The sequence below is a fragment of the Chelonia mydas genome, chromosome 14, assembly GCF_015237465.2.
Source record: "Chelonia mydas isolate rCheMyd1 chromosome 14, rCheMyd1.pri.v2, whole genome shotgun sequence".
NCBI classification, from domain to species: domain Eukaryota; kingdom Metazoa; phylum Chordata; order Testudines; family Cheloniidae; genus Chelonia; species Chelonia mydas.
In genome coordinates, this window is record NC_051254.2 from 44,154,966 (window position 1) to 44,177,335 (window position 22,370).

At 65.1% G+C, this 22,370-nt stretch overlaps 3 protein-coding genes across 5 annotated transcripts; 1 reads left to right on the forward strand and 2 right to left on the reverse strand.

The window, feature by feature from the left end:
• Positions 1-1,119: 1,119 nt before the first annotated feature.
• Positions 1,120-3,459, forward strand: PFDN6 (prefoldin subunit 6). Its single transcript, XM_037913980.2, has 5 exons — positions 1,120-1,482; positions 1,563-1,651; positions 2,747-2,817; positions 2,898-3,022; positions 3,250-3,459. Exons 1-5 carry the CDS (start codon positions 1,373-1,375, stop codon positions 3,368-3,370), a joined length of 516 nt encoding a protein of 171 aa, XP_037769908.1. The 5' UTR covers positions 1,120-1,372; the 3' UTR covers positions 3,371-3,459.
• A 185-nt stretch (positions 3,460-3,644) lies between these two features.
• Positions 3,645-15,326, reverse strand: RGL2 (ral guanine nucleotide dissociation stimulator like 2). Its single transcript, XM_037913977.2, is given in 20 exon segments — positions 3,645-4,431; positions 4,613-4,727; positions 5,933-6,098; positions 6,100-6,179; positions 6,360-6,492; positions 6,657-6,749; positions 7,094-7,215; positions 7,590-7,622; positions 7,866-7,940; positions 8,720-8,797; positions 9,115-9,199; positions 9,297-9,400; positions 9,698-9,913; positions 10,141-10,280; positions 10,489-10,670; positions 10,749-10,811; positions 11,186-11,361; positions 11,711-11,794; positions 14,275-14,487; positions 14,811-15,326. Coding segments are annotated over 19 exon segments (2,499 nt in total). The 5' UTR covers positions 14,392-14,487; positions 14,811-15,326; the 3' UTR covers positions 3,645-3,994.
• Positions 15,327-16,468: 1,142 nt separating this feature from the next.
• LOC102947403 (TAP binding protein) lies at positions 16,469-21,680 on the reverse strand. Of its 3 annotated transcripts, none has more exons than XM_037914363.1 (8): positions 21,550-21,680; positions 20,307-20,513; positions 19,606-19,881; positions 18,832-19,176; positions 18,224-18,327; positions 17,689-17,778; positions 17,018-17,049; positions 16,469-16,900 (listed from the first exon to the last, which is right to left on the reverse strand). In XM_037914363.1, the coding sequence occupies exons 1-8, from the start codon at positions 21,593-21,595 to the stop codon at positions 16,483-16,485; spliced, it is 1,518 nt and encodes a 505-aa protein (XP_037770291.1). In that variant the 5' UTR covers positions 21,596-21,680; the 3' UTR covers positions 16,469-16,482. The 3 variants fall into 3 exon arrangements, with proteins under 3 accessions (XP_037770291.1, XP_037770292.1, XP_037770294.1); XM_037914364.2 differs by having other exon boundaries at positions 17,992-18,327; XM_037914366.1 differs by lacking the exon at positions 20,307-20,513 and having other exon boundaries at positions 21,550-21,672.
• Positions 21,681-22,370: the final 690 nt, after the last annotated feature.

Here is a 22,370-nt window from a genome sequence, read left to right on the forward strand (position 1 = left end):
TCAGCACCTCCCTGTGGGGCTCTCCTGCTCCCCAGGCCCTGTCCCACTGCCTTCCCCTAACCCACCTGTGCCCCATACTCCCCCATCCCCTGCCTCTGAGGCCTCAGGGCAGGGCTTGGCAGCTCCGCTCACTTGGCGGGCTGGGGTGGGGCAGGCAGGTTACGGCAGATGCACCTGCTGGTCCGCTAGAAAATGCCCAAACATGGACTGTGATTTGAACCATTCCCCTGGGCGGTGCGGGACAGACCAAACAAGAGCTCATGTCTGGGACCGCCCAGGGGCTGTGCTTGCTGGGGTCTGGAGACAGGACTCAGGGACCCCCCAGAATCAGGGAGTAGGGGGGAAGCATTTAGCCCCCAGGGGATTAACCACCTCATCCCAGGACGTAGCTGGGATAACATTAATTAGCCCCACGGTACTGCACAAGCTATGACATCATTAACGCCGTGTTGTTGACGACCTATGATCCCGGGTGTGATGTCATTCATGCCGTGTCGGCGACACGCTGGGACACCAGGTGTGATGTCATTAACGCCGTGTCGGCGACGACCTGTGATGCCGGGTGTGATGTCACTAACGCCGTGTCGGCGACGCGCTCTGACGCCGGGAGTGATGTCACTAACGCCGTGTCAGCGACACGCTTTCACGCTGAGTGTGATGTCATTAACGCCATGTCGGCGACACGCTCTGACGCCGGGTGTGATGTCACTAACGCCGTGTCGGTGACGACCTGTGATGCCGGGTGTGATGTCATTAACGCCATGTTGGCGACGCGCTCTGACGCCGGGTGTGATGTCACTAATGCCGTGTCGGCAACGACCTGTGATGCCGGGTGTGATGTCATTAACGCCGTGTCGGCGACGCGCTGGGATGCCGGGTGCGATGTCACTAACGCCGTGTGGGTTACATGTGAATCTCATGTCTCCCGTGCTCCTGCTCTGGGCCTGGGGGGCTTCAGGCTTTAATTACATGGGCCCAGGCAGGTTACTAACTTCCCGACCTGAACCAGGCGCCGCCATCTTTGAACGGAGCGGAAGTAGCTTCCTTCCCATTTCAGGCACAGGTGGCCGCCATCTTGGAACAGGGCGGAAATTGGCGCATTCCCCCCGGCTAGCGATGCCGCCATATTGGAAAAAGGCGGAAGTGGCTTAATCTGCACGAGCCCGCGGCCATCTTGGAAAGAGGCGGAAGTGAGCTGCCCTTCAAGGCCCCCAGCCGGCGGCCATATTGGAATCGGGCGGAAGTGGAAGGCGAGTCTCTCTGTCCCGTCTGCCCTTCCCCAACCCAGGAGGGCCGGGACCTGCGCCCTCGAATTGGTCCTGATCTCGCGGGGGAGGAAGCGGAGGGACTCAGAGGCCGGACTACAAATCCCATGGTGCACCGCGGCCACCGGCGGAAGTGGACTCTACCGGAAGCCGGGTCGAGAGGTCGCACGCACGTTGCGGGGCGGGGCTCGGCTCAGCGCCGGAGCAGCGGGGAGCGGTAAGTGCTGGTCGGGTGGGGGGGGGGGGGCTCCGGAGGGACCGTGTGCCCCCCCCCGCTCTAACCCCCTCCCCCCGCAGGCGGACCGGACCCGACCGGACCCTCATGGCGGACCTGATCCAGAAGAAGCTGCAGGGCGAGCTGGAGAAATACCAGCAGCTGCAGAAAGGTGCCGCCCCCCCCAACCCTCCCCCTCCCCCCACCGCCCCATCACCCCCCAACCCTCCCCCCCTGCCGCCCCATAACCCGCCCCGGCCCCTTCCTGTCCCCCCAGGCCTCCCCTACCGCTGCCCCATCCCCCCCTTCCCCTTCCCCCATCACCCTCTCCCGCTGCCCCATAGGCCCCGGCCCCTTCCTCTCCCCCCAGGCCTCCCCTACCGCCCCATAACCCCAGGCATCCCCTTCCCCCATCACCTCCCCACTAATTCCTGTCCATAACCCACTGCCATCTTGGGCCCTGCCCCACTGCCTTCCCCTAACCCACCTGTGCCCCATACTCCCCCATCCCCTGCCTCTGGGGACCCTGCACCCCACCCCACGCCCAATAACTTGCCTGTAGCCTACTGCGCCCTATAATCCATCCCCGCACCTCCTCCCCATCACCCTCCTCCATGGCCCAACCTCCCTGCACCCTGCCTCCTAACCTGCCTAACCCCATAATCCTTCTGCCACCCCCCTCGATCTGCTGCACCTCCTCTTCCCCAGTGCCCTGTCCCCTTCCACAGTCCACCTCCCCCCCTTTCCACCCTCTGGGGTTCCTGTAGCCCATTGACCTCCTCCCAGGGTCCCTGCTCCCCCCAACCCCCTGGACAAACAAACTGACCCCTGTTCCTCAGATTTCCTCCCCCCCCACTGGGGCCTTTCATTGCACCCTCCACGTTCCCACCCCCCACATCCCGGAGCCCCCCTTCTACTCTCTTTCCCCCAGTTACTCCTAATGCGAATACACAGGCTGGGGAAGGAGCTGGCTTGACAGGCTGAGGGCTCTGATCCCAGTGGGGAGAGCTCCCCTGCCACCTGACCCTTCTGCCTGTACCCTGAGCACTGGCCCAGAGACCCCCAGCCACTGGCCTGCAGAGCCCCACTGCGGGCAGAGGGAAGCTGGGTCTCCTCCTCCTGCAGACCCCTGGGGGTTATTCACCAGTGCTGCAATATAAGAGACAGCAGGTTGATTTCTGGGGGGCTGTGATGTGGGCAGAGGTCTCTGGTGCCCCTATGGGGCTGCAGCCCTGGAGCTCATGGGGTCCCTCTGTGTGCCCCTCAGATCTCAGCAAGTCCATGGCGGCACGGCAGAAACTGGAGGCACAGTTGACTGAGAACAACATTGTCAAGGAGGTGAGTGCACCCTGCCCCCCAACTCTGTACTCTCCCTCCCTTCCCCACCCCTCACCTCCCCTTGTTCTGCTCTCCCACAGGAACTGGGGCTGCTGGATGTGACCAACACTGTCTACAAGCTGATTGGGCCCGTGTTGGTGAAACAGGACATGGACGAGGCTAAAGCCACTGTCAGCAAGCGGCTGGACTATATCACTGGAGAGATGTATGTGTGTGGGGAAGGGGGGGGGTTTCCTGTGTGGTGGGCTGGCTCCCTGCCCCGCAAGGGCACTGGCTGGCTCACAGGATGAGGAATGGGCCCTTCCCCTCTAGGGGTCACTGGCCCCAATCTAGCCCCATGGCAGATAGGGGCCTGAGCTCGGGGGCCTCTCTTGTTTTCAGGGCTGTGGGGAGGGTTCCAGGCCCATCTCACTCTCCCCTTCCCCCCGACAGCAAGCGCTATGAGCTGCAGATGCAGGAGTCTGAGAAGAAGGCGGAACAGCAGCGGGAGGTGCTGGCCCGGCTGCAGCAGGAGTATCAGCGAGCCCAGGGCAAGGGGACGGCTAAGGCATGAGCCGGTGGGGGAAGGTGGATCCTTGGGGCTGGGGGGCGGGAGCTGTATTTAAGTTTTTTGCTGTTTGAAATAAAGAGGTGATGCACAAACTGATGGCACCTGGCCCTCTGTGCCCCCTACCCCTTGGTATCCACTCACGGGCCTGGGGCTGCTGCTGCTCCCAGCCTGTGCTCTGCCCTGCCCTGAGCTTTGTCCCCTCTGCCTTCTCCTGTGGTCTCTGGCTGTGCTGTGCCAGGCAGATGCCGCCTCCCCAGAGACACAGCTCTCTGCCAGCTGCTTCTAGTGTCTTTATTGCGTTAGTGTTACAGCAAAGAGGGCTGGGGCCACAAGCCCCCTATACAGTGATGCAGGGGGGAAATCAGCAGCCCCTGCAGGGCTTGGATCATGCAGTCCTTCCCCCCACCTCCAGTTGAGTCCCTGAGAAGCTGCCATCTTGGCACTGGCAGGGGCACCCCACTTCCCACCTGTGGCTAGAGGGGAATTAGCACCCAGGCCTCTGCTGCAGAGTCTTGGCAGGGGTGAGACCATGCTGGGGGAGAGTGGGGTCACTGCCCCGGTCGCCCCCTGAGCTGTACCTCCTGGGTGGACAGGAAGTAGGTACTGGTGTTTGCGGGGGAGGGGTTGTCAGGACATCACCCATTTCAAGATACTTAGGTCATAGCCCTGAGGCAGCTGGCTGGGCTGGGCAGGCTGCCCCCTGGACAGTCCTGGGGCAGACCAGAGCCCGGTGCCAGGGGAGATGAAGGTAGCCCCAGGCCAAGCAGACAGTCCTAGGCCCGGTGCAGCTCCAGTTCCCTTCCCCAGAGTCTGGGCGCAGGTCACTTCCTTTCCTCCAGCCCAGGAAGCCCCAGGGCAGTTTCGGGGTTCGCCGTCAGAAGAGGGCCCTGGCAAGCTTGCGGCCAGTGGCCTTGATCTTGGGAAGGTGGCGCTGAGCTCAGCCCTGCGGGGGGCAGCGCTGGGAGGCAGGGGAGGTTCCCCAGGGCCCTTGGGGCGCAGCACAAAGTCCAGGCTGGAGCCATTCATGGCGTAGAAGATGTTGGCTGTAGGCGGGAAGGTCAGCTCTGCAGGGGGAGAGAGAGGGTGTGAGGGCAGTTAGGGAATAGGGTCCCCCCACCCACTCATGGGACCCCAGCTCCCTAGGGACTCCTTTGGAGACCCCTCATTGCTGTGGGTGCTCCCCAACCCCCCAATGGGCCCCCCCAATCCCTACCCCAGGGACACCAATTCCCCTGCCCCCCTCACCTTTCCCCTCAGGCAGCAGCTGGACTAGCTGGAATTGGGGGGCAGCCCCCAGCTCCTGGCCATGCTTCTCCAGCACCTTGGCGATGACGGACGGGGTTTTGTCCTGGCTGGTCACCTACAGCAACACAACACACAACTCCCACTTTCCACAACAGAGCCAGGCCAGGCGCCCCCGAGACCACCACCACCTACGTGGAAGTGATCGCCCCACAGAGATAACACAAGTGCAGCCACAAAGACATGCCCCATGTGCACAACACGCAAAGCTGGGAGAACGCAGCAAATCCCAGCAGACACCCCAGAAAGCCCCACGCCCAGTCAACACCCCCACCCCCTGTGACAATGCGTGCACACAGACATGTAGGGGTCCAGCCCGTCCACACCAGACACACACAATGGGGCAGCCCCTCCCCCCAGGGAGAGACAGTGAGTCAGGGGACCAGTTGCCCCCTCCCCATAGCAGCTGTGGGATTGGGATCGGGATCACCCTGGGGAAAAGGGGGGGTTCCCTGACTAAACTAATAGAATCATAGAATATCAGGGTTGGAAGGGACCCCAGAAGGTCATCTAGTCCAACCCCGTGCTCGAAGCAGGACCAATTCCCAGTTAAATCATCCCAGCCAGGGCTTTGTCAAGCCTGACCTTAAAAACCTCTAAGGAAGGAGATTCTACCACCTCCCTAGGTAACGCATTCCAGGGTTTCACCACCCTCTTAGTGAAAAAGTTTTTCCTAATATCCAATCTAAACCTCCCCCATTGCAACTTGAGACCATTACTCTTCGTTCTGTCATCTGCTACCATTGAGAACAGTCTAGAGCCATCCTCTTTGGAACCCCCTTTCAGGTAGTTGAAAGCAGCTATCAAATCCTCCCTCATTCTTCTCTTCTGCAGACTAAACAATCCCAGCTCCCTCAGCCTCTCCTCATAAGTCATGTGCTCTAGACCCCTAATCATTTTTGTTGCCCTTCGCTGGACTCTCTCCAATTTATCCACATCCTTCTTGTAGTGTGGGGCCCAAAACTGGACACAGTACTCCAGATGAGGCCTCACCAGTGTCGAATAGAGGGGAACGATCACGTCCCTCGATCTGCTCGCTATGCCCCTACTTATACAATAATAGTGTTTAGTGGGTGGGCCAGGCTAAGACTGCAGCAGGAAAGTGTCACAGCAAGACAGACAGGGCAGGATTGACAACCCAGATGTCCTGATTCCCAGCCGCCCACTCTAACCTCCACTCCCCTCCCAGAGCCGGGATAGAACCCAGGAGTCCTGGCTCCCAGCCCCCACCCTGGGGATGGGACCCAGGCGTCCGGTGCTCACCAGGATGCTCTTGTAGAGGCTGCCGTTGTGCAGGGCCATGCGGGCACGGATAATGCGGCAGTCGGAGGGGGGGGCCCCAGGCTCCCGGGTGGGAGGGGCAGGGAAGGCCGAGCCGCAGGAAGCGGAGCGCCGGTGCCCCCGGGGAAAGCCCCCCCCCGGTGGGGGTGGGAGGCGAGAGGCCCCCGGCCAAGGGAGCCACGTCCTCAGGAGCTGTGTCCAACGCTGAGACTGACGGCCACTTTATGTGCTGCGGGGACGCAGAGGGGGTGACTGGGGGCAGCGAGGGGCTGGGATTGAGGAAGGGATGAGGGGGATGGGGAAGGGGGGTGGGGGAGGAATGGGACGGGGGGGGGGGTGCAGGCCTGGGGGGGGGGGGGAGATCAGGCAGGGGGAGGAAGCGGTAATGGGGGGGGGGGGGGTGTCTCACCTGCGCCAGGCGAGACAGCAGCTGCGTGGGGCCACGGGGGGGTGGCAGCAGGTTGTGGCAGCAGCCAGGGGGCCCCTCATGGGAGCTGGGCCCCTCCCAGGAGACCAGAGGGTTCCCCACGGAGCTCAGCAGCCTTGGAGGTAGGGGAGGTAACAGATGGATTGAGGGGGGGCTGCTACTTTCAGCCCCACCAGCCTTCAACCCTTGAGCCCGCCTCCCCATCTCTCCAGCCCCCCAATGCCTCAGAGCCCCCCTCCCTCAGTCGCGGCTCAGCTCTGCCCCCCCCCGCATACTCACTCTGTGCAGTGGGTGATGACCAGGGTGGGCTTCAGGGACCGCTGGGGGGTTGGGGCCTCCCCAGGGGGTTCGATCTCACAGGAGAGACTGTGACTGTGAGGAGAGGGGGATTAGAACTGCACAATACACACAACACCCCACAAACTCCCCCCCCCCCGAACTCCTCTACACACACACACCCCTCCTACATGGAACACTCCTTACACAACCCGCAAACTCCTCTACACACACCCCCTACACAACACAACCCCCCATGCATCACACACAATACCCCCCAAAACTCTACAGACCCCTCCTACACAACCCCCACACCACACTCTACACAACCCTACATGCAAACACAATCCCCTACATGCAGCAACCACTTCACGCAGCACCTACAAGCCCCATCCCCCCGCCCCAGCCACGGGGGGACGCTCCCCCCGCCCCCCCGCTACCTCTGTGCCTCAGAGAGGGGGGGCAGTGCCCGCAGCCAGCGCTGGAAGTGGGAGCTGGGCTGGACACTGTAGTTGCGGCATACGGACTGCAGGAGACGCAGCTGGGCCAGCACCTCGAACTCCTGGGGGCAGAGAGCGGGGCAGTTACAGGGGTGGGGGGGGCACTGCAGACAGCAGGGCTATAACAGGGCAGCGGGGCATAGAGCAGGGGGGTGCTATACTGGGGGGCAGCACAGAGAATGTGGGGGGCTATATTGGGGGGCAGAAGGGGGGCACAGAGCCCAGGGTTTGTAACCAGCGGGGGGGGGACCGCACAGAGAGCATAGGGGGCTGTACTGGGGTGGGGGGGAGATTAGAGAGCCTGGGGGAGCTCTACTTAGTGGGGGGAGGCAGAGAGCGATAGAGGGGGGCTGTACCGGGGGGAGGCAGAGAGTGACAGAGGGGAGCCCCAAGCCAGACGCGGAGGGAGCCCAGCAGGCCCGGCACAGCCCGGTACCTTGCGCCGCTTCTCGAAGTTGATGTATCCGTTCTGCCAGAGAAACGAGAGGTGCCATGAGCCCCATGACCGACTCCCGCATGTGCCTGGCCCCCCATCGCCCCCCCCCAGCTCCCCACTGCTCTCCTGCCCCCTTGCCTGGCCCCCCCCATTGCACACGTGCCCCCCCACGGCCTTCCTGCCCCCCTCCCACTGGCCTGGCCCCCCAGCCCCTCCCCGAGCCTGGCCCCCACCCCTAACAGGGTCCTGGATCATCCCCCCACCCCCAGGTCTCACCTCCAGCTCGTCCTTCATGGCTGTATCCAGCATCACCAGGTCTCGCAGGAAGGTGCCCAGGTACGGAACCACACCCTGGGGAGAGCAGGGGGTCAGAGAGCAGGCAGTCAACCTCCCACATATCCCCCACTGTGTCCCACCCACCGTGCATCCTCCAGCCCCCCACATACCACACCGCCAACCCCCCCGCAGCACCCTCCAGCCCCCCACGTAGCCCTGCACAACCCACACTGCCACCCCCCGCCCCGCAGCACCCCGCTGGGACGACGTGGGGATTTTCCCTTGTTACGTTGTATGTTAGTCTTACTGTCGAGCCTATGTGAGTTTTACTGTTTTGCATGAATACTGCGTGTGCCTCAGTTTCCCTGTGTGCTGCACCAATGCCTCGGTGGTGGGAATAGGGTGTGTGATTTTGGCTGAGACCTCTGGGGCAGGTGAGGCTGCTCCAGCTGCCTGCACATATGCTATGACTGCCAATGCCCCCACCCACAGCACCCTGCCCAGTCCCCCACATAGCCCCACACAAACCACACCTCCAGTCCAGGCCCCAGTGCCCCGCACATATTCTCCACCCCCACAGCCTCCTGCTTAGCCCCCACCCACCCCAGTGTACCCCGTCCAGCCCCCCACATACCTTCACACAAACCACACCTCCAACCCAAACCACTGCCCCCCCCACATATCCCCCACCCTATTGTGCCTCTGCCCAGCGCCCCATATACCCCAACCAGGTTTGCCCAAGCCCACCTCTGCCCCCCCGTGCGCTGGAGGGGAAGAACAGGGACGGGGCAGCCCCCCCATCCTGTGCCCCTGCATCCTTGCCCATCACTGCAGCCCCCCCTTCCGCCACTCACCACTGGGCGCTGCTCCTGGGGTCTCCGTGGCTGCCGGCGGGGGGCAGGGTCGGCACCAGACGGCTTGGAGGTGCCCTCCTGGGGGGTCAGAGGAATGTGAGAGAGGGCACAGGGTGCGAGCACAGGGAGGAACAATGAGATATGGGAAGGTGTCGGGGATGAGGGCAGATACAGGAGACCTAGTGAGACATAGGGGTTGGGGGTCAGGATGGGGCAGCTGGGTAGGGAGGGGGCAGAAGAAGGGATCGGGGGCAAGATGGGAGAGGGGGACAATAGGGGGCCATGGGGAGGAGGTGGGTAGGGAGCAGTATGGGGAGCTGGGAGGCAGCACAGGAGCTGGGAGCACAGGATTGGGGGCAGGATGTGGGGGGCGCAGGAGCCAGGCGGCCCCTCACCTGGAACAGCAGCTGCCGGCTCAGGCTGTAGTTATCCTGTTCGGAGCAGATGGTGCAGAGCTCCTCGTAGCTGCGCAGCACGTCCCTGGCGCGAGAAGTGGGGCGGGGGGGGGTGAGTGACTCATGAGATGCTGCCCCCCCCATCCTGACCACCCAGCTCCACCCCGCCAGCCCAGCCCCACCTGGCGGTCTCGTCCCAGGTCCGCTTGAGCCGGTGCACAGGGCTGGACTGCAGGGCGGAGATGATGGCGCAGAGAGACGAGAAATTCCTCAGGGCACGGCACTCCTGGGGGCACAGCGGTCGGGGTCACAGGGGGCCAGCTCTGACATCCCTGCAGGGCGGGGGCTAGGCTGGCTGGGGGTGGGGGGGTGGGGTGGGGGGGGGGGCTGCTCCCAGGGAGCTGCAGGGCAGGGGCTGGGCTGGCTCGGGGGGTGAGGGGTCGGAGGGCCTGGCTGGTATTGGGGGCAGAGCTGAGGTTAGAGGTTGCTCTCCTTTCCCACAAGCCGGGGGCCCATTGCTGGGGGGCCGGACGCAGGGTGGTGACCCCGACCCCGAGGGGCTGAGCTCCGGCCCCACACTCACCTCAGCCACGTGGATCCATTTCTCCAGGATGCGGGCCCGCTGCTGGGGGCGCAGCCCTGGCCCCGCCAGGCAGGAGCGGATCACAGCCCCCGCCAGGCGGTTGAACTGGTGCACCGTGGCGCGGACACTGGGGCAGACCCGCTCCCGCCCCTTCTTGTCCCGCTGAGACCAGAGCGAGCCCAGGCACTGGTAGGGCACGACCCGCAGGAACAGCGCCTGGGGGTTGGGGGCAGGGGTTAATGGGGGGCTGCTCCCTGACCCCCACCCACTGCTAGGGGTGTCCCTTACCCCTCACTTACCCACAGGAACATCTCCTGGGATGTCCTGCACCCCCACACCCCGTAACCTAAACACTGAGTCCCCCTCCCCCGTTACCTACCCCCCCAAATACCCTGACATGGGGGCCCCTTGGGTACAGCCCCCACACCACCACACACACTCACCGCCTCCTCCAGTGTCAGCTGAGCAGCCACATGGTCAGCTTGGAAGGTCAGGATGTCGAGGGGGTCAGGGTCCCCCCTAGGGGTCACACCCCCCTCGGGGCCATCTTCCCCCACCCCCAATTCCTCTTCCTCCTGCTCCCCTGCAGGGGAGAGGAGGCAGTGTTAGATCCAGCGGGGGGGAGGGGGGGGGAGCCTGCCCCACAGATAGACCCTCCCATCTGCCCACCCGCCAGATCTGCCCCCACCCCCATCTGCCTCCCCCCCCGGCTCCCCCACTCCTCTCCAACCAAACCCTTCCCGCATCCATCTGCCCCCCTGCAGGCTTCCCCCACCTGCAGCCCCCCTCACCTCCATTGCTGTGCCCCCCCGGCACCCCCCGTAGGGCGAGCAGGCGTCTCTCAGCCTCAGAGCCCTGCCCCAGGGCACATTGCAGGCTCCGGCTCAGTCGCTCCACCAGGCCAGGGTCCAAGCCCCCCCCGAAATCCTCAGGGTACCCGTCCAGCCAGGAGCACATCACCGAGGAGAAGGCCCTGGGGGGAGATGGGGGTGAATGGGGGACACAGCCGGGGGAAGGGAAGTCGGGGTGGGTGGGGGCGGGGGACACTCACCGCTGCAGCTCAGCCGTCTCTGGGGAAATGGGGCCCGGCTCCAGCGCCCCAACCTCCTCCAGCCTGAGGGAGAGACCAGGTGAGGCGGTTGCCATTGCCCCTGCGCTCCCCTCCCCACACCCCAACAACTTCTTTCCCCTCGTTCGTGCCCCCTAACCGCTCCCCGCCAGGTCCCAGCCCTCCCCTCTCATCCCCTCATGGGGCTCGGCTCCCCCACCCCCAGCTCATTTCCCCCATGGGGCCCGGCTCCCCCCTTGTGTCCCCCCCATCCCCTCTGCCCTGACGTTTCCCCCATAATCCCAATTCTAGTCACTCCCCACTTCCCCCCAGCGTCCTGCACCCCCATCTCCCCTGTACTTACCCCATGTCCTGCACCCCCTCCTCCCCCCCACTTACCCCCAGCACCCTGCGCCCCCTCCACCCCCCGCCCCTGTCACCTGTCGAGCAGCAGCCCCAGCACCGTGGGGGGGCGGGCGAACACCCGGTAGGTGATCAGGAAGGTAGGGACGTAGGTGGCGTCACCCAGCGTCTGGGCCTCCAGCAGGTGCCGAACCAGCCGGACCAGCGACCCGGCCTTCAGCGAGCGGGCCTGGCTGCCTGCCCCCCCCGGGGCCTGTGGGGAGACCGTCAATCAGCCTGGACCCCCCCCCACATACCCCTCAGTGACCCGGCCTGGCTGCCTGCCCCCCCCCCCAGCGCCTGTGGGGAGACCGTCAATCAGCCTGGACCCCCCCCCCCACATACCCCTCAGTGACCCGGCCTGGCTGCCTGCCCCCCCCCAGCGCCTGTGGGGAGACCGTCAATCCCCCCCATACCCCCCCAAGTGATGTGGCCTGGCTGCCTGCCTTCCCCCGGGTCCTGTGGGGAGAGCATCAGAGCCAGCCTGGACACCCCGCCCCCCGAATACCGCTGAGGCCTAGGGGAAAGAGAGGGCACCAGAGCCGACCTGCCCCCCCACTCACCCCTGGCTGGGCGCCCCCAGACTGCCGCGTGGTCACTGTGTAGATGGCTCCCTCCTCAGCCTCCTCCGTCAGGGTCACTGGGGGCTGGGGAGAGGGGAGGGTCACCAGATATCACTGCCCCCCATCTCTCCCCCCCCCCAACAGCAGGAGTCTCATCTCCCCTCCCCCTACTCCAGCCGCGCCCCTGGATATCCTCTGCCCAGCTGTATCTGAGCTGCCCCCCACCCACCCCACACACACTCACCTTGACAGGCAGACAGTACCACCGTGTCCGGGATAGCCCCCCTCCCTCCTGACCTCCCTGCTCCAGGCACGCCCCCAGCCGCAGGAAAACCTTCATCAGCCCCCCCGAACAGAGACCCCCTCCTGCTGCCTACGGGGGCGTAGCCCCTGCCAGTCCCCCCAGGAACTGCCCCCTCCCCTCAGGCAGAGGGAGCACTCTGGGGGGCATCTGGATACGTGGGTGGGGACAGACAGATGGTTGTCACCGCCCCCACCCCAAGGTGCGCTTCACTGGGTCTCACTCAGCCCCACCCCGGGGCGCGACTCTCACTGGGGTGGGGCGTGTGGGGGAGGGAATTGCCTAGCTGAGCCCCCCCCAAACCCCGCAGCCCTGTGGGCCCAGGCAGGGGTTCGGGGTGCGTAGGGCGGGGGGGCAGGGTGGGAGAGTTAGGGGGCACAGCGGGGGTTCAGGGCCACAGACAGCAGGGAGGGGGTGCAGGGGGAGGGGGCGCAGGGGGACCCAGTGAACCTCCCAAACACGCAGGCCAGGGCACAGACAGACAAACACCCTTCCCGCCTCCCCAGTCACCCCCCCCCCCACAAGAAACCCCTCCTACACTCCTATCAGTCTGTCCCCCTCCCCTCCCCCGTTCCCCTACACCCCTCCCCTCCCCCGTCTGTCTGTCCGTCCTGTTCCCCTTGTCTGTCTGCCCCTGTTTCTCTCTCTCTCTGTCTCCCTCCCCCTGCTGCTTCCGCCTTCTCGGTCTGCTCCAGCCCCTCCCCCTCCCGCCCTGCCCCCCCAGGCACTTCCCCAAACCTGCCCCGCCGAACCCTGCAGCTGCCAGGCTACCCGCCCTGCCCCCCACCGCAGGGACTGGGTGTGTCCTCGGGAGGGGGCACGCACCTGAGCCTTATGACCCCAAGGAGCGGCAGCCACCTCTGGGTGGGGCATGGCTGCTGGGGGCCAAGGGGAATTCGGGACAGGAAGTGAAGGGACCTCCCAGGGCTCACTGACACCCAAGCCCCACACTGCCCCTCACCCCAGCCCCGCAGCTGCTCACTGCCCTAGACCACACTCCCAGCACCCCAGTCACCCCTCACAACTAGCTCACAGCACAGACACCCCCCAGCCACCCCACACAACCGCACACACCTCGACTACCAACGACATGCCCCTCGTGACAGCGCTCCTCGCAACGGCGTGACCCCCCACAGCCCCCCGAGAACACACGGCTCCACAAACCCACACAGGCGTGACCCCCCACAGCCCCCCGAGAACACACGGCTCCACAAACCCACACAGGCGTGACCCCCCCACCCCCCCCCCGAGAACACACGGCTCCACAAACCCACACAGGCGTGACCCCCCCACCCCCCCCCCCGAGAACACACGGCTCCACAAACCCACACAGGCGTGACCCCCCCCACCCCACCCCCGAGAACACACGGCTCCACAAACCCCCACAGGTGTGACCCCCCCCCACCCCACCCCCGAGAACACACGGCTCCACAAACCCCCACAGGTGTGACCCCCCCCCCCCCGAGAACACACGGCTCCACAAACCCCCACAGGTGTGACCCCCCACAGCCCCCCGAGAACACACGGCTCCACAAACCCACACAGGCGTGACCCCCCCCCACCCCACCCCCGAGAACACACGGCTCCACAAACCCCCACAGGTGTGACCCCCCCCCCAAAACCCCCGAGAACACACGGCTCCACAAACCCCCACAGGTGTGACCCCCCCCAAAACCCCCGAGAACACACGGCTCCACAAACCCCCACAGGCGTGACCCCCCCACAGCCCCCCGAGAACACACGGCTCCACAAACCCACACAGGTGTGACCCCCCCACACCCCCCGAGAACACACGGCTCCACAAACCCACACAGGTGTGACCCCCCACACCCCCCGAGAACACACGGCTCCACAAACCCACACAGGCGTGACCCCCCACACCCCCCGAGAACACACGGCTCCACAAACCCACACAGGTGTGACCTCACAACAAACACACACCTCCACAGCCCTCCCCCCCCCCGTGTACCACATGCGCCCACAATGGTGTGAGCCCGCAACACCCCCCCTTCACACCTGTGTGACCCAACACCACGCAGAACCTCCCCCTCAACCACACACAAGGGCGTGACCCCACATCCCCTCTGACCCCTCATCACGCCCGAGCTACCCCCACAACACAACCCCACGGGGCAGCCACCCCTGCCCCCCTCAGCGCACACCTTCCTGTGACCCGTCCCCCCCGGTGCCCCCCAGCCTGCTCCCTGCTCCAGTCCCACATCACCTGCTCCCCCCACCCCGATCCCTCCCCATCCCTCCTCACCTGTGGCTGCGGGGGCTCAGGGGGCCAGCTCCGGTACCCGCTCAGAGTGACCCCCTGCTCCTCCCCCAGCTCCAGCCGGGCCCCCTCCAGCAGATGGCGCAGCGAGCGGGGCAGCATGGGGGGCAGTGGGGGGAGGGGACGTCTCAGCCCCACGGAGGAGTCATGGGCTGCCCCCTACTGCCGGGGGAGGGGGATGTCAGGCGAGGTCCAGGACTGAGAAAGAGGGGGGCGGGAACGGAAGGACATGGGAGGGAAGTCAGAACTTCTCCAGCAGCAGGAAATATTTGGGGGAACTTTGTCCCCTTCCCTCCCGCTCCCCACTTCCTCCTACTTCACCCCCCCAACACACCCATTGCACCCCTCCCTACACCCCCGTATTCCACACCGCACCCCCTCCCCTGCCCAACACACCCACAGCACCCCTCCCCTGCTCCCCACCCTACACCCCCATATTCCCCACGTCACCCCTCCCTACCACCCCCTGGCACCTCTTCCCATACCCTCCATTGCACCCCGCTCTCCCAGTGCACGCCCACCTGGGTGCCAGGCTGCGGGTGGGAAGGTCCCTTCTCCCCTCGGGCACCCGGCTGCCCGCTGCGCCCCGGGGCCAGGCTGGGCGGGGCTAGGCGGAAGCCCCGGAGCCGGCTTGGGAACGGAGCCTGGAGCTGGGTAGGAGGGGCAGGACGGGGTGGAGTCAGGGGCCGGAGAGAGAGAAATCCGGAGCTGGAGCCGGACAGACGGAACGGAGCTGGACCGAGCCTAGCAACAGAGCCCGGGGCCAGAGAGACAGAAAGCCCAGAGCTGGAGCCAGGGAGGGGCAGGACGGAAAGCCCGGAGCTGGAGCCAGTGGAGAGGCACAAAGCCTGGAGCTGTATCAGCCTGGACGGGCTCCAGGGAACCGTAAAGCCGGGAGCAGAGCCGGCAGGATTCAAGGGGGAGGATCGGAGCCAGAACTGCACAGCCTGGAGCAAAGCCTACTGGGGAGATCGAAATCCTGGAGTGGAGTACACCTGGAAAGGAAGTGACATGAAACTCAGAGCGGAGTCAGGGAGCAGAGAGCTGCAAAGCCCAGAGAGGAGCCAGAGGACTGGGGAGAGTTAAAGCGCAGACCAGATCTGCCTGGGAACAGAGCCAAGGCCAGAGAGACCCAGAACCTGGGACGGATGCGCTATGGGCTCTGTCCCCTGGATGCATGTTTCCCGAATCTCCATTTAGTGTATTTTCCACTCCCCTGGGATCCAGCTCTGTGTTGCCAGTTCTCCAGTCCTTATAGTCCCCTCATGATCCAGCTTCGTATTTCGTCCCATGATCCGGCTCCATGTTTCCCAGTGCTCCAGTCTGTATATATTCTTCCCTTCCCCATGGGATCCAGACCCACGTTTCCCAGCTCTCTGGTTTGTATATTCTTTCCCCTCCTCTCCCCCCAGAATCCAGCTCCAGGTTTCCCAGCGCTCCAGTCTGTATATATACACTCCACCCCACCCCGTACTTGTATATTCTCCCGCTCCCCATGGGATCTGGATCCATGTTTCCCAGGTCTCCAGTCTCTACATTCCTCCCCTGCGTCCAGTTCCGGGTTTCCCATCTCTCCAGTCCATATATTCCCCCCTCCACTGGGGTCTGGAACTCTGGTCCCTACATTCTCCCCCCTCCCCAGGGGGAGGAAGCTGAACAATGGGGACAGCCTTCCTGTCTCCCTCCGGCCAGGAAGTCACACCTCCCACATACCCCCACTGCACCCTTCCAGTGCCAGCCCGCTGGGTATGAACCCAGCGTGGGCAATGCTCAGAGAGTGAGGAGAGCTGGGAAGTAAAGAGCAGGACATACAGGACCCCATAACATAACGGGGGAGTAGGAGCAACGAAGGGTAGCAAGGACGGAGGGAAAGGCTTCCTCTCCCTGAGCCTATGGAACTCTCTGCTACTGGACACAAACCCTTGGGACCGCGTGCCCTGGGTCTTAGGGAGAGGCGACTCTCTGAACCCAACTGGCCCTGGCTATGAGGGTCTCCGGGATGGGGGAGCTGGAGGCGGGGTGAGGGGATGGGGAGGTCTCCTGCTGAGGCAGAAGGAGATGGCAACACTGGGGGGGGGCAGTTTGGGCAGGGCATGTGGGGCTGGGTGGGGAGAGCAGGCCTCTGCTTGGGGGGGTGGGGGCTCCGGGGAGGAGTGTTGAGAGATGACGACGCCCATGCTGGAGTTAAAGGGGTCACAGCAAAACATTTTTATTTCTGGGGCTGAAGCCCCCGTACATCAGTGCAGACCAACAGCCCCCCAACCTTAAACGGAACAGGCCACTTGCCCAGCCCCCCAGGGCGAGGCAGGCGGTAGGGGGAGCACAGGTGGGGGTGGGGGGCTCAAGCAGAGGGACCCCGGCAGCAGGGGAGGTGGGTGCTGTAGGGAGAGCAGGCCAAGAGGGGATGGGGAACCAGTGGGGGAGGATCGAGGCATGATCCTGGCTGGCAGCATGGCAGGTGCAGGGAAGGGGGACTGGAGAGGACGTTAACCCTTTATTGTCCGTTAAGCCCCCAACTCTGGTTCCTGTCCTGAGGTTCACAATCTTATTTTGGGGGTCACAGATCAGCCCCCAAAATCTCAGCTTCCCTGGGCACGTCTCACTCTGATTTCTGCGGGGAGAAGAGAGTCAGGTAAGAATCACACCAGGTACTCCAGCCCCAGCCTCCCCCAGCAGGGGGCGCTGTGGGGAGCAGGGCAGGCGCACTGGTGGGGCGGGGGGTATTTACCTTGCTTTTCTCTTCAGCTCCGGATGGACAGACTGAAAAAGGAACAAGAGAGGAGTGAGACCCTGGCTCCCCTGAACAGGAGTGGGGGGGAGGTGGGGGAGAGTGGCTGGCTGGGGGGGATATAGCCCTGTCCATGAGGATACAGGGTGAGATCGGGGGGCGCAAGGAGGCAGAGGGGGTTTGAGGGGAGCAGGGGCAGCAGAGGTCTGGGGGTACATATCGTTCCCCAGAAGATGCGGGGGAGGGGAACAGGGGTGGTCTGGGAGGCAGTGGGCTGGTTGGAGGGTACTGTGGGCTCAGGGGTGTATAGGGTGGCAGTATGGGGGGGTGTTGCAGAGGAGGCTGGATGGTTGGGGGTGCAATGGAGGGTGGTATGGGGGATGGGGACTGGGGGGCATATGGGGACAGTGGGAGGGTTGGGGGCTGTATGGGAGGCAATGAGGTGAATGGGGGCAGGGCAGCACCTACCCTTGTCCTGGAGGAGGCAGGGGGGTTGGGGTGTATGGGAGGAATGGGGGGGCAGTGGGGATCGGGGTGTATGGGGGGAGGCAGTGACATGAGGGGCAGTGGGGGGAGGGGAAGTGACATGGGGAGGCACACATCCTTGTCCCAGTAGAGGCAGTGGGGATGGGGGTGTGTGGGGGGAGGGGGTGACATGGGGGGGCACACACCCTTGTTTCCGAGGAGGCGGAAGAGCCCATAGAGCAGGAACGCAGCCAGGAACATCCCAATGGCGTCCTCCAGGGAGGGGCCCGTGGCACCTGGGGCAGAGAGGGGATGAGACCAAGAGACACTCCCCATTTCCCCCCTCCCCGGATCCTCCCCCATGGCACCTCTCCCCCTCCTGCCCAACCCCCCTGCATTACCTCTCCCCTGTCTCCCCTCCGCCCCCCACTCCATCCCCGCTCCCCTGAGCCCCCCATTCCTGCACTTCTCTCCCATTGCCCCCTGCTCTGTCCCCGCGCTGTCCCCACCTGCCACCCGGAGCCGGACGCTCCTCCGGGCAGGGGTGGCCAGGGCGGCGTGGGTCACGTGGCAGCTGTAGGTGGCTCCATGGTCGCGGGGCTGGACGGGTGCCAGGCGGGCGAAGCTGCTCAGGCTGTAGGTGCCGTCGGGGCCATGCCGGTGCCCTGACTCCCAGGTCTCAGTCACGTACTCCAGCAGGTCGCCCCCCGCCTCCCCGGGGCCCCGGCGCAGCCAGCTCACCGTCACATCCAATGGGTAATAGCCAGAGACCTCACAGGCCAGTTCAGCTGGTGCCCCAGGGGCCACCGATAGGGGGTCAGGGTGCAGCGTCACCATGGGGGGCTCTGAGGGGAGAAGGGGTTAGAGACTGGTCCCATATGGGCCTGTACAGCCCAGCCCGGCATCCCTCCTCCCCTGGGAGGCACAGACAGAGGGCTGGGGTGCAGTGTCACCTGGGGGGTGGGGGGAAGTGGGTTCAGAGGAAGAGATGAGTTTCGACCGAGTCTGGCCTCCCTCATCTCCTGGGGGGCACGGGGTACAGTGCCACCACCTGGGGCTCTGGGAGGAAGGAGGGATTAGAGACCAGTCCCATACAGCCCTGTACAGCCTAGGGGGTGCTTTGGATCAATGTGGAGAACTCTGGGACTCCTCCAACTCAGGGGGTAAATATTGGGGTTCACAGCCTAGGCTGTGGGAGCATCAGTCCAGGGGCCCCTCCCCAGAATCAGTCGTGCATCACTAGCCTGGGGTGGGGGGAAGATACCCGTGTGGTGCAAAGATCGTCTCATACCCACATCCCCCCACGCTGGGAGCAGAGGAAGCAGCTTGGGAGGCCCCCCCAGACTCACCGGTGATGCGCAGCTCCAGGGCCTGCTGAGCATGGAGGTGGGGCAGGTAGATGGTGCAGATGTAGGTTCCTTCGTGCCGCACTCCGACCTGGGACAGTCGCAGCGACACGTTGGTGTCTGCGCCCGCCCTCCCCTCCTCCAGGAACAGCTGCGCCCCCTCTTCGGCCACGTGGGCCCGGCCTGACACCCCATCGTAGGCCAGCACCACGCGCCCAGCACCCCGGTATTGGTACCGCCACTCCACCGAGAAGGGGCCAGGTGGTGCCGTGAAGCCACAGTCCAGCAGAACGTCCCGGCCCAGGCGGGAGTGCAGGTGCGGGGTGCGGGAGAACACGGACAACACCGCTGTGGGGCAGAGATGAGGGTGTTACTGCTGTGAGCACCATGTGAGCAATGCCACAGGGGGGCAGGGTTGTGAGCACCACATGGGCAGTGCCCCAGGGGGAGAGGGAGGGGGAGGGCTGTGAGCACCATGGAAGCAGTGCCATGGGGAACGGTTAGGACTGTGAGCATGATGCCTCGGAGGTAGTGCTTTGAGCACCGCAGGAGCACAAGGCAGGGCTGTGAGCACCATGAAGAACAGTGCCTTGGAGGAGGGCAGGGCTGTGAGCGCCACACGGACAGTGCCCCGGGGGGGTGGGTAGTGCTGTGAGCAGCACAGCAGGATGTGGGGGCAAGGGAAGGAGCTTGGGGCCCTGAGGAAAGAGAGGGTCCCCACAGCAGGATTTTGGGGGGAGGCAGCTCCCACCCTACATTCCCAGTCGCCCTGGTTACCAGTTGCCATGATGACTGCTGGTTGCTGGGACATTGCCGCCTCCTCACTCTTGAGGACAGCGCTGACCCCGTAGTCCCTGGCTGGGGCCTGGACGCTGCTGATGAACCAGGGGCCCCCCAGGCCCAGGGGGCTGCGGCGCTCGGGGGTCAGGCCGGCTGCCCAGGGCACATGGGCCTCCTGTGGTGTGTAGGCGTTGATCTCACAGGAAGGCAGCTCCCCCTCCTTGGAGCGCCCCCCCGCTGGGAGGGGGACGCGGTGCAGGGCCCCTGCAGGGTCTGGAGGGGAGAAAGGAATCGGGGGGGAGAGACATGGACACCCCAAGGCCCACCGCTGCTAGGAGGGGGATACAATGCAGGGTCCCCCGGAATCTAGGGGGAGAGAGGCAGTGGGGGGGCAGTTGTGAGGAACAGGAAGGCAAATGGGGGGAATGCCAGACATGGGAGTGGCAGGGCACTGGGGGGCAGGGTGGAGGAGTGGGGGAGCACTTGGGGAGGATGGGGAAAAGAGGGGGCTGTAAGAAGTGGATATGGGGGAGCAGAGGGGAGGAGCAGGGTGTGGTGGACAGGTGAGGTAACACTGGGGGGCAGATGAGATGTAGAGGTAGTCCTGTGGGGCAGAACCGGGCAGCAGGGTGGTAGTGGGGGTAGGCACTGGAAGATCAGGGTGTGGGAGCCCGGTGGGGGGGAGGAAGGGGACATACCAGCGATGTCAAAAACCATGCCTGGCTCCAGGTCGGGGGGCAGCTCGGGCTCTGTCTCGGGGAGCCCCCCTCTCGCCCCCCGCAGCAGTAGCAGCGCCCGGCGCTGAGTCACGGAACTCGGCATCACCCCCATGCGCCCCCCAGCCTCCTCCACGAACCAGCAGCTCAGCCGGGGGGGCCCCGCCAGAGCCAGACACAGAGCGAACCCTAGCGGCAGGGGCCGGGGGTTAGTGCAGACACAAGGACCCCCAAAGCTCCCTGGGACACCGGATTGCACCCAGATTGCCCCCTCCCCCAGGGCAGGACCCTCAAGAGATGCCTCTCCCCAGGGATGACCCCTCATCCCCCCAGGGTCTGATTTCTCCCTTGCCCCCCCAATAACAAGCAGGTGCCTCCACATCCCACCCAGCCCCGGAGCAGCCCCATCACCCCACACCCAGACAAATGGCCCCCTCCTCCCAAACACCCTGTGGGAGCAAAGCCCCCCGCAGTTCAGGGGCCCTCTCAGGGCCACGTGACATGTGGGGTAGGGGGGTTGAAGGCCAGGACTGGGAAAGAACTGTGTCCACAGGGGTACTCAGGTTGCCCTGGCGGGGGGAGTCATGTCTGTGGGGGGGTGTCAGGGTCCCGGGGCAGACAGACACAGCCCGGCCCCGCCCCCACTGGCTGGAGCCCACCTCACGCTGAGGGTCCCTGGGCAGGGGGGAGCCGTGTCTCGGGGGGCTGAGGATCCCAGAGTGGGGGGAGGAGGGAGAGCCCCTCTCAGGACAGGCTCAGGTTGCCCTGGACGCGGGGGGGCCCGGCGCTGCGTGTTGGGCGGGCAGGGTCCCAGAGCGGGAGTGGAGCTGTGTCTGGTGGAGGGGCAGTCTCAAGGTCCCTGGGTGGGGGGGAGCATGTCTCGGGGGGGGGTCAGGGTCCCTGGGCAGGGGGGAGCTGTGTCTCAGGTCGAGGGTGTCAGGCTGCCCTGGCGCAGGGCGGGCTGTGTGTTTGGGGGGGGCAGGGTCCCAGAATGCGGGGTGGAGCCATGTCAGTGCGGGGGGGCGGTCAGGGTCCCTGGGCGGGGGGAGCCGTGTCCCGGGGGGGGGGGGGCTGAGGGTCCTAGAGTGGGGGGGAGCTGTGGCTGTGTTTCGGGGGAGTGCCAGGTTGCCCTGCGGGGCGGGCAGGTGTGTCCTGTGGACAGACTGACAGAGAGCTGGGGGGGGGAGGGTCCGAGGACAGGTGGGGGGAGCCCCCCCCGACTCACCAGGCAGGAGCAGGGCCAGGGCCCCCACGGGGACGAGCGAAGTCATGTCGGCTGCGAGGCAGGATGGAAATACCCGAAACCCCCCCACCCCCCGCTTCCACTTTCACTTTCGGGGAGAGGGCGGGCAGATAGACACAGCCCGGCCCCCTCTGCCCCGCCCCCTCCCTCCACTGCCCCCCAGCTCCCTCTGCTCCACCCCCAGCTCCTGCCCCCCACTTCCCTCTGTCCCCGCCCCCTCCCTCCACTGCACCCCGTCTCCTCCTGCCCCCTCCGCCCACTGCTCCCAGCTCCTCTCCAGCTCCCTCTGCCCCGCCCCCAGGTTCCCCTCCCTCTACCCTGTCTGGCCACTGCCCCCCATCTCCCTCTGCCTCCGGCCCCTCCCTCCACTGCTCCCCAGCTCCCTCTGCCCTGTCCCCCAGCGCTTCCTCCCCTCCCCCACTTCCCTCTGGCCCACCCCTCAGCTCCTCCTACCCCCCAGCACCCTCTGCCCTGCCCCCCATCTCCTCCTGCCTCTCCCCCCACTTCTCCCAGCTCCCTCTGCCCTGCCCCCATTTCCCTCTGCCCCCCCAGCTCCTCTCCATCTCCCTCCGCCCCGCCGCCAGGCTCCCCTCCTTCTGCCCTGTCCAGCCACTGCCCCCCATCTCCCTCTGCCCCCTATGACCCGCAGATCCCCTCCATCTCCCTCTGGCCCGCTCCTCCCCTGCAGTCCCACCCCATCCTGATCTCCCCCAGGTCCTCCTTTCCCCCCACATCTGCCACCTCAACCAGAGCCTCCCCCCACCGCTCTCCCTGGCCAGCCCCTAGGTATGCCCCCTGCCCCT

Bases quoted from the DNA above. Each gene is read 5' to 3' on its own strand.
- LOC102947403 (XM_037914363.1), bottom strand. From the start codon at position 21,595: ATGACTTCGCTCGTCCCCGTGGGGGCCCTGGCCCTGCTCCTGCCTG. The intron at 18,328-18,831 runs GTGAGTCTGGGG...TTCTCCCCTCAG, and splicing joins CCTGGAGCTGCGCATCACCG to AGCCCCCCATGGTGACGCTG. The intron at 17,779-18,223 runs GTGAGCTGGCTG...TCTCTGCCCCAG, and splicing joins ATTACCCATTGGATGTGACG to GTGCCACGGGCCCCTCCCTG.
- PFDN6 (XM_037913980.2), top strand. From the start codon at position 1,373: ATGGTGCACCGCGGCCACCGGCGGAAGTGGACTCTACCGGAAGCCGGG. The intron at 2,818-2,897 runs GTGAGTGCACCC...GCTCTCCCACAG, and splicing joins AGAACAACATTGTCAAGGAG to GAACTGGGGCTGCTGGATGT. The intron at 3,023-3,249 runs GTATGTGTGTGG...TCCCCCCGACAG, and splicing joins GACTATATCACTGGAGAGAT to CAAGCGCTATGAGCTGCAGA.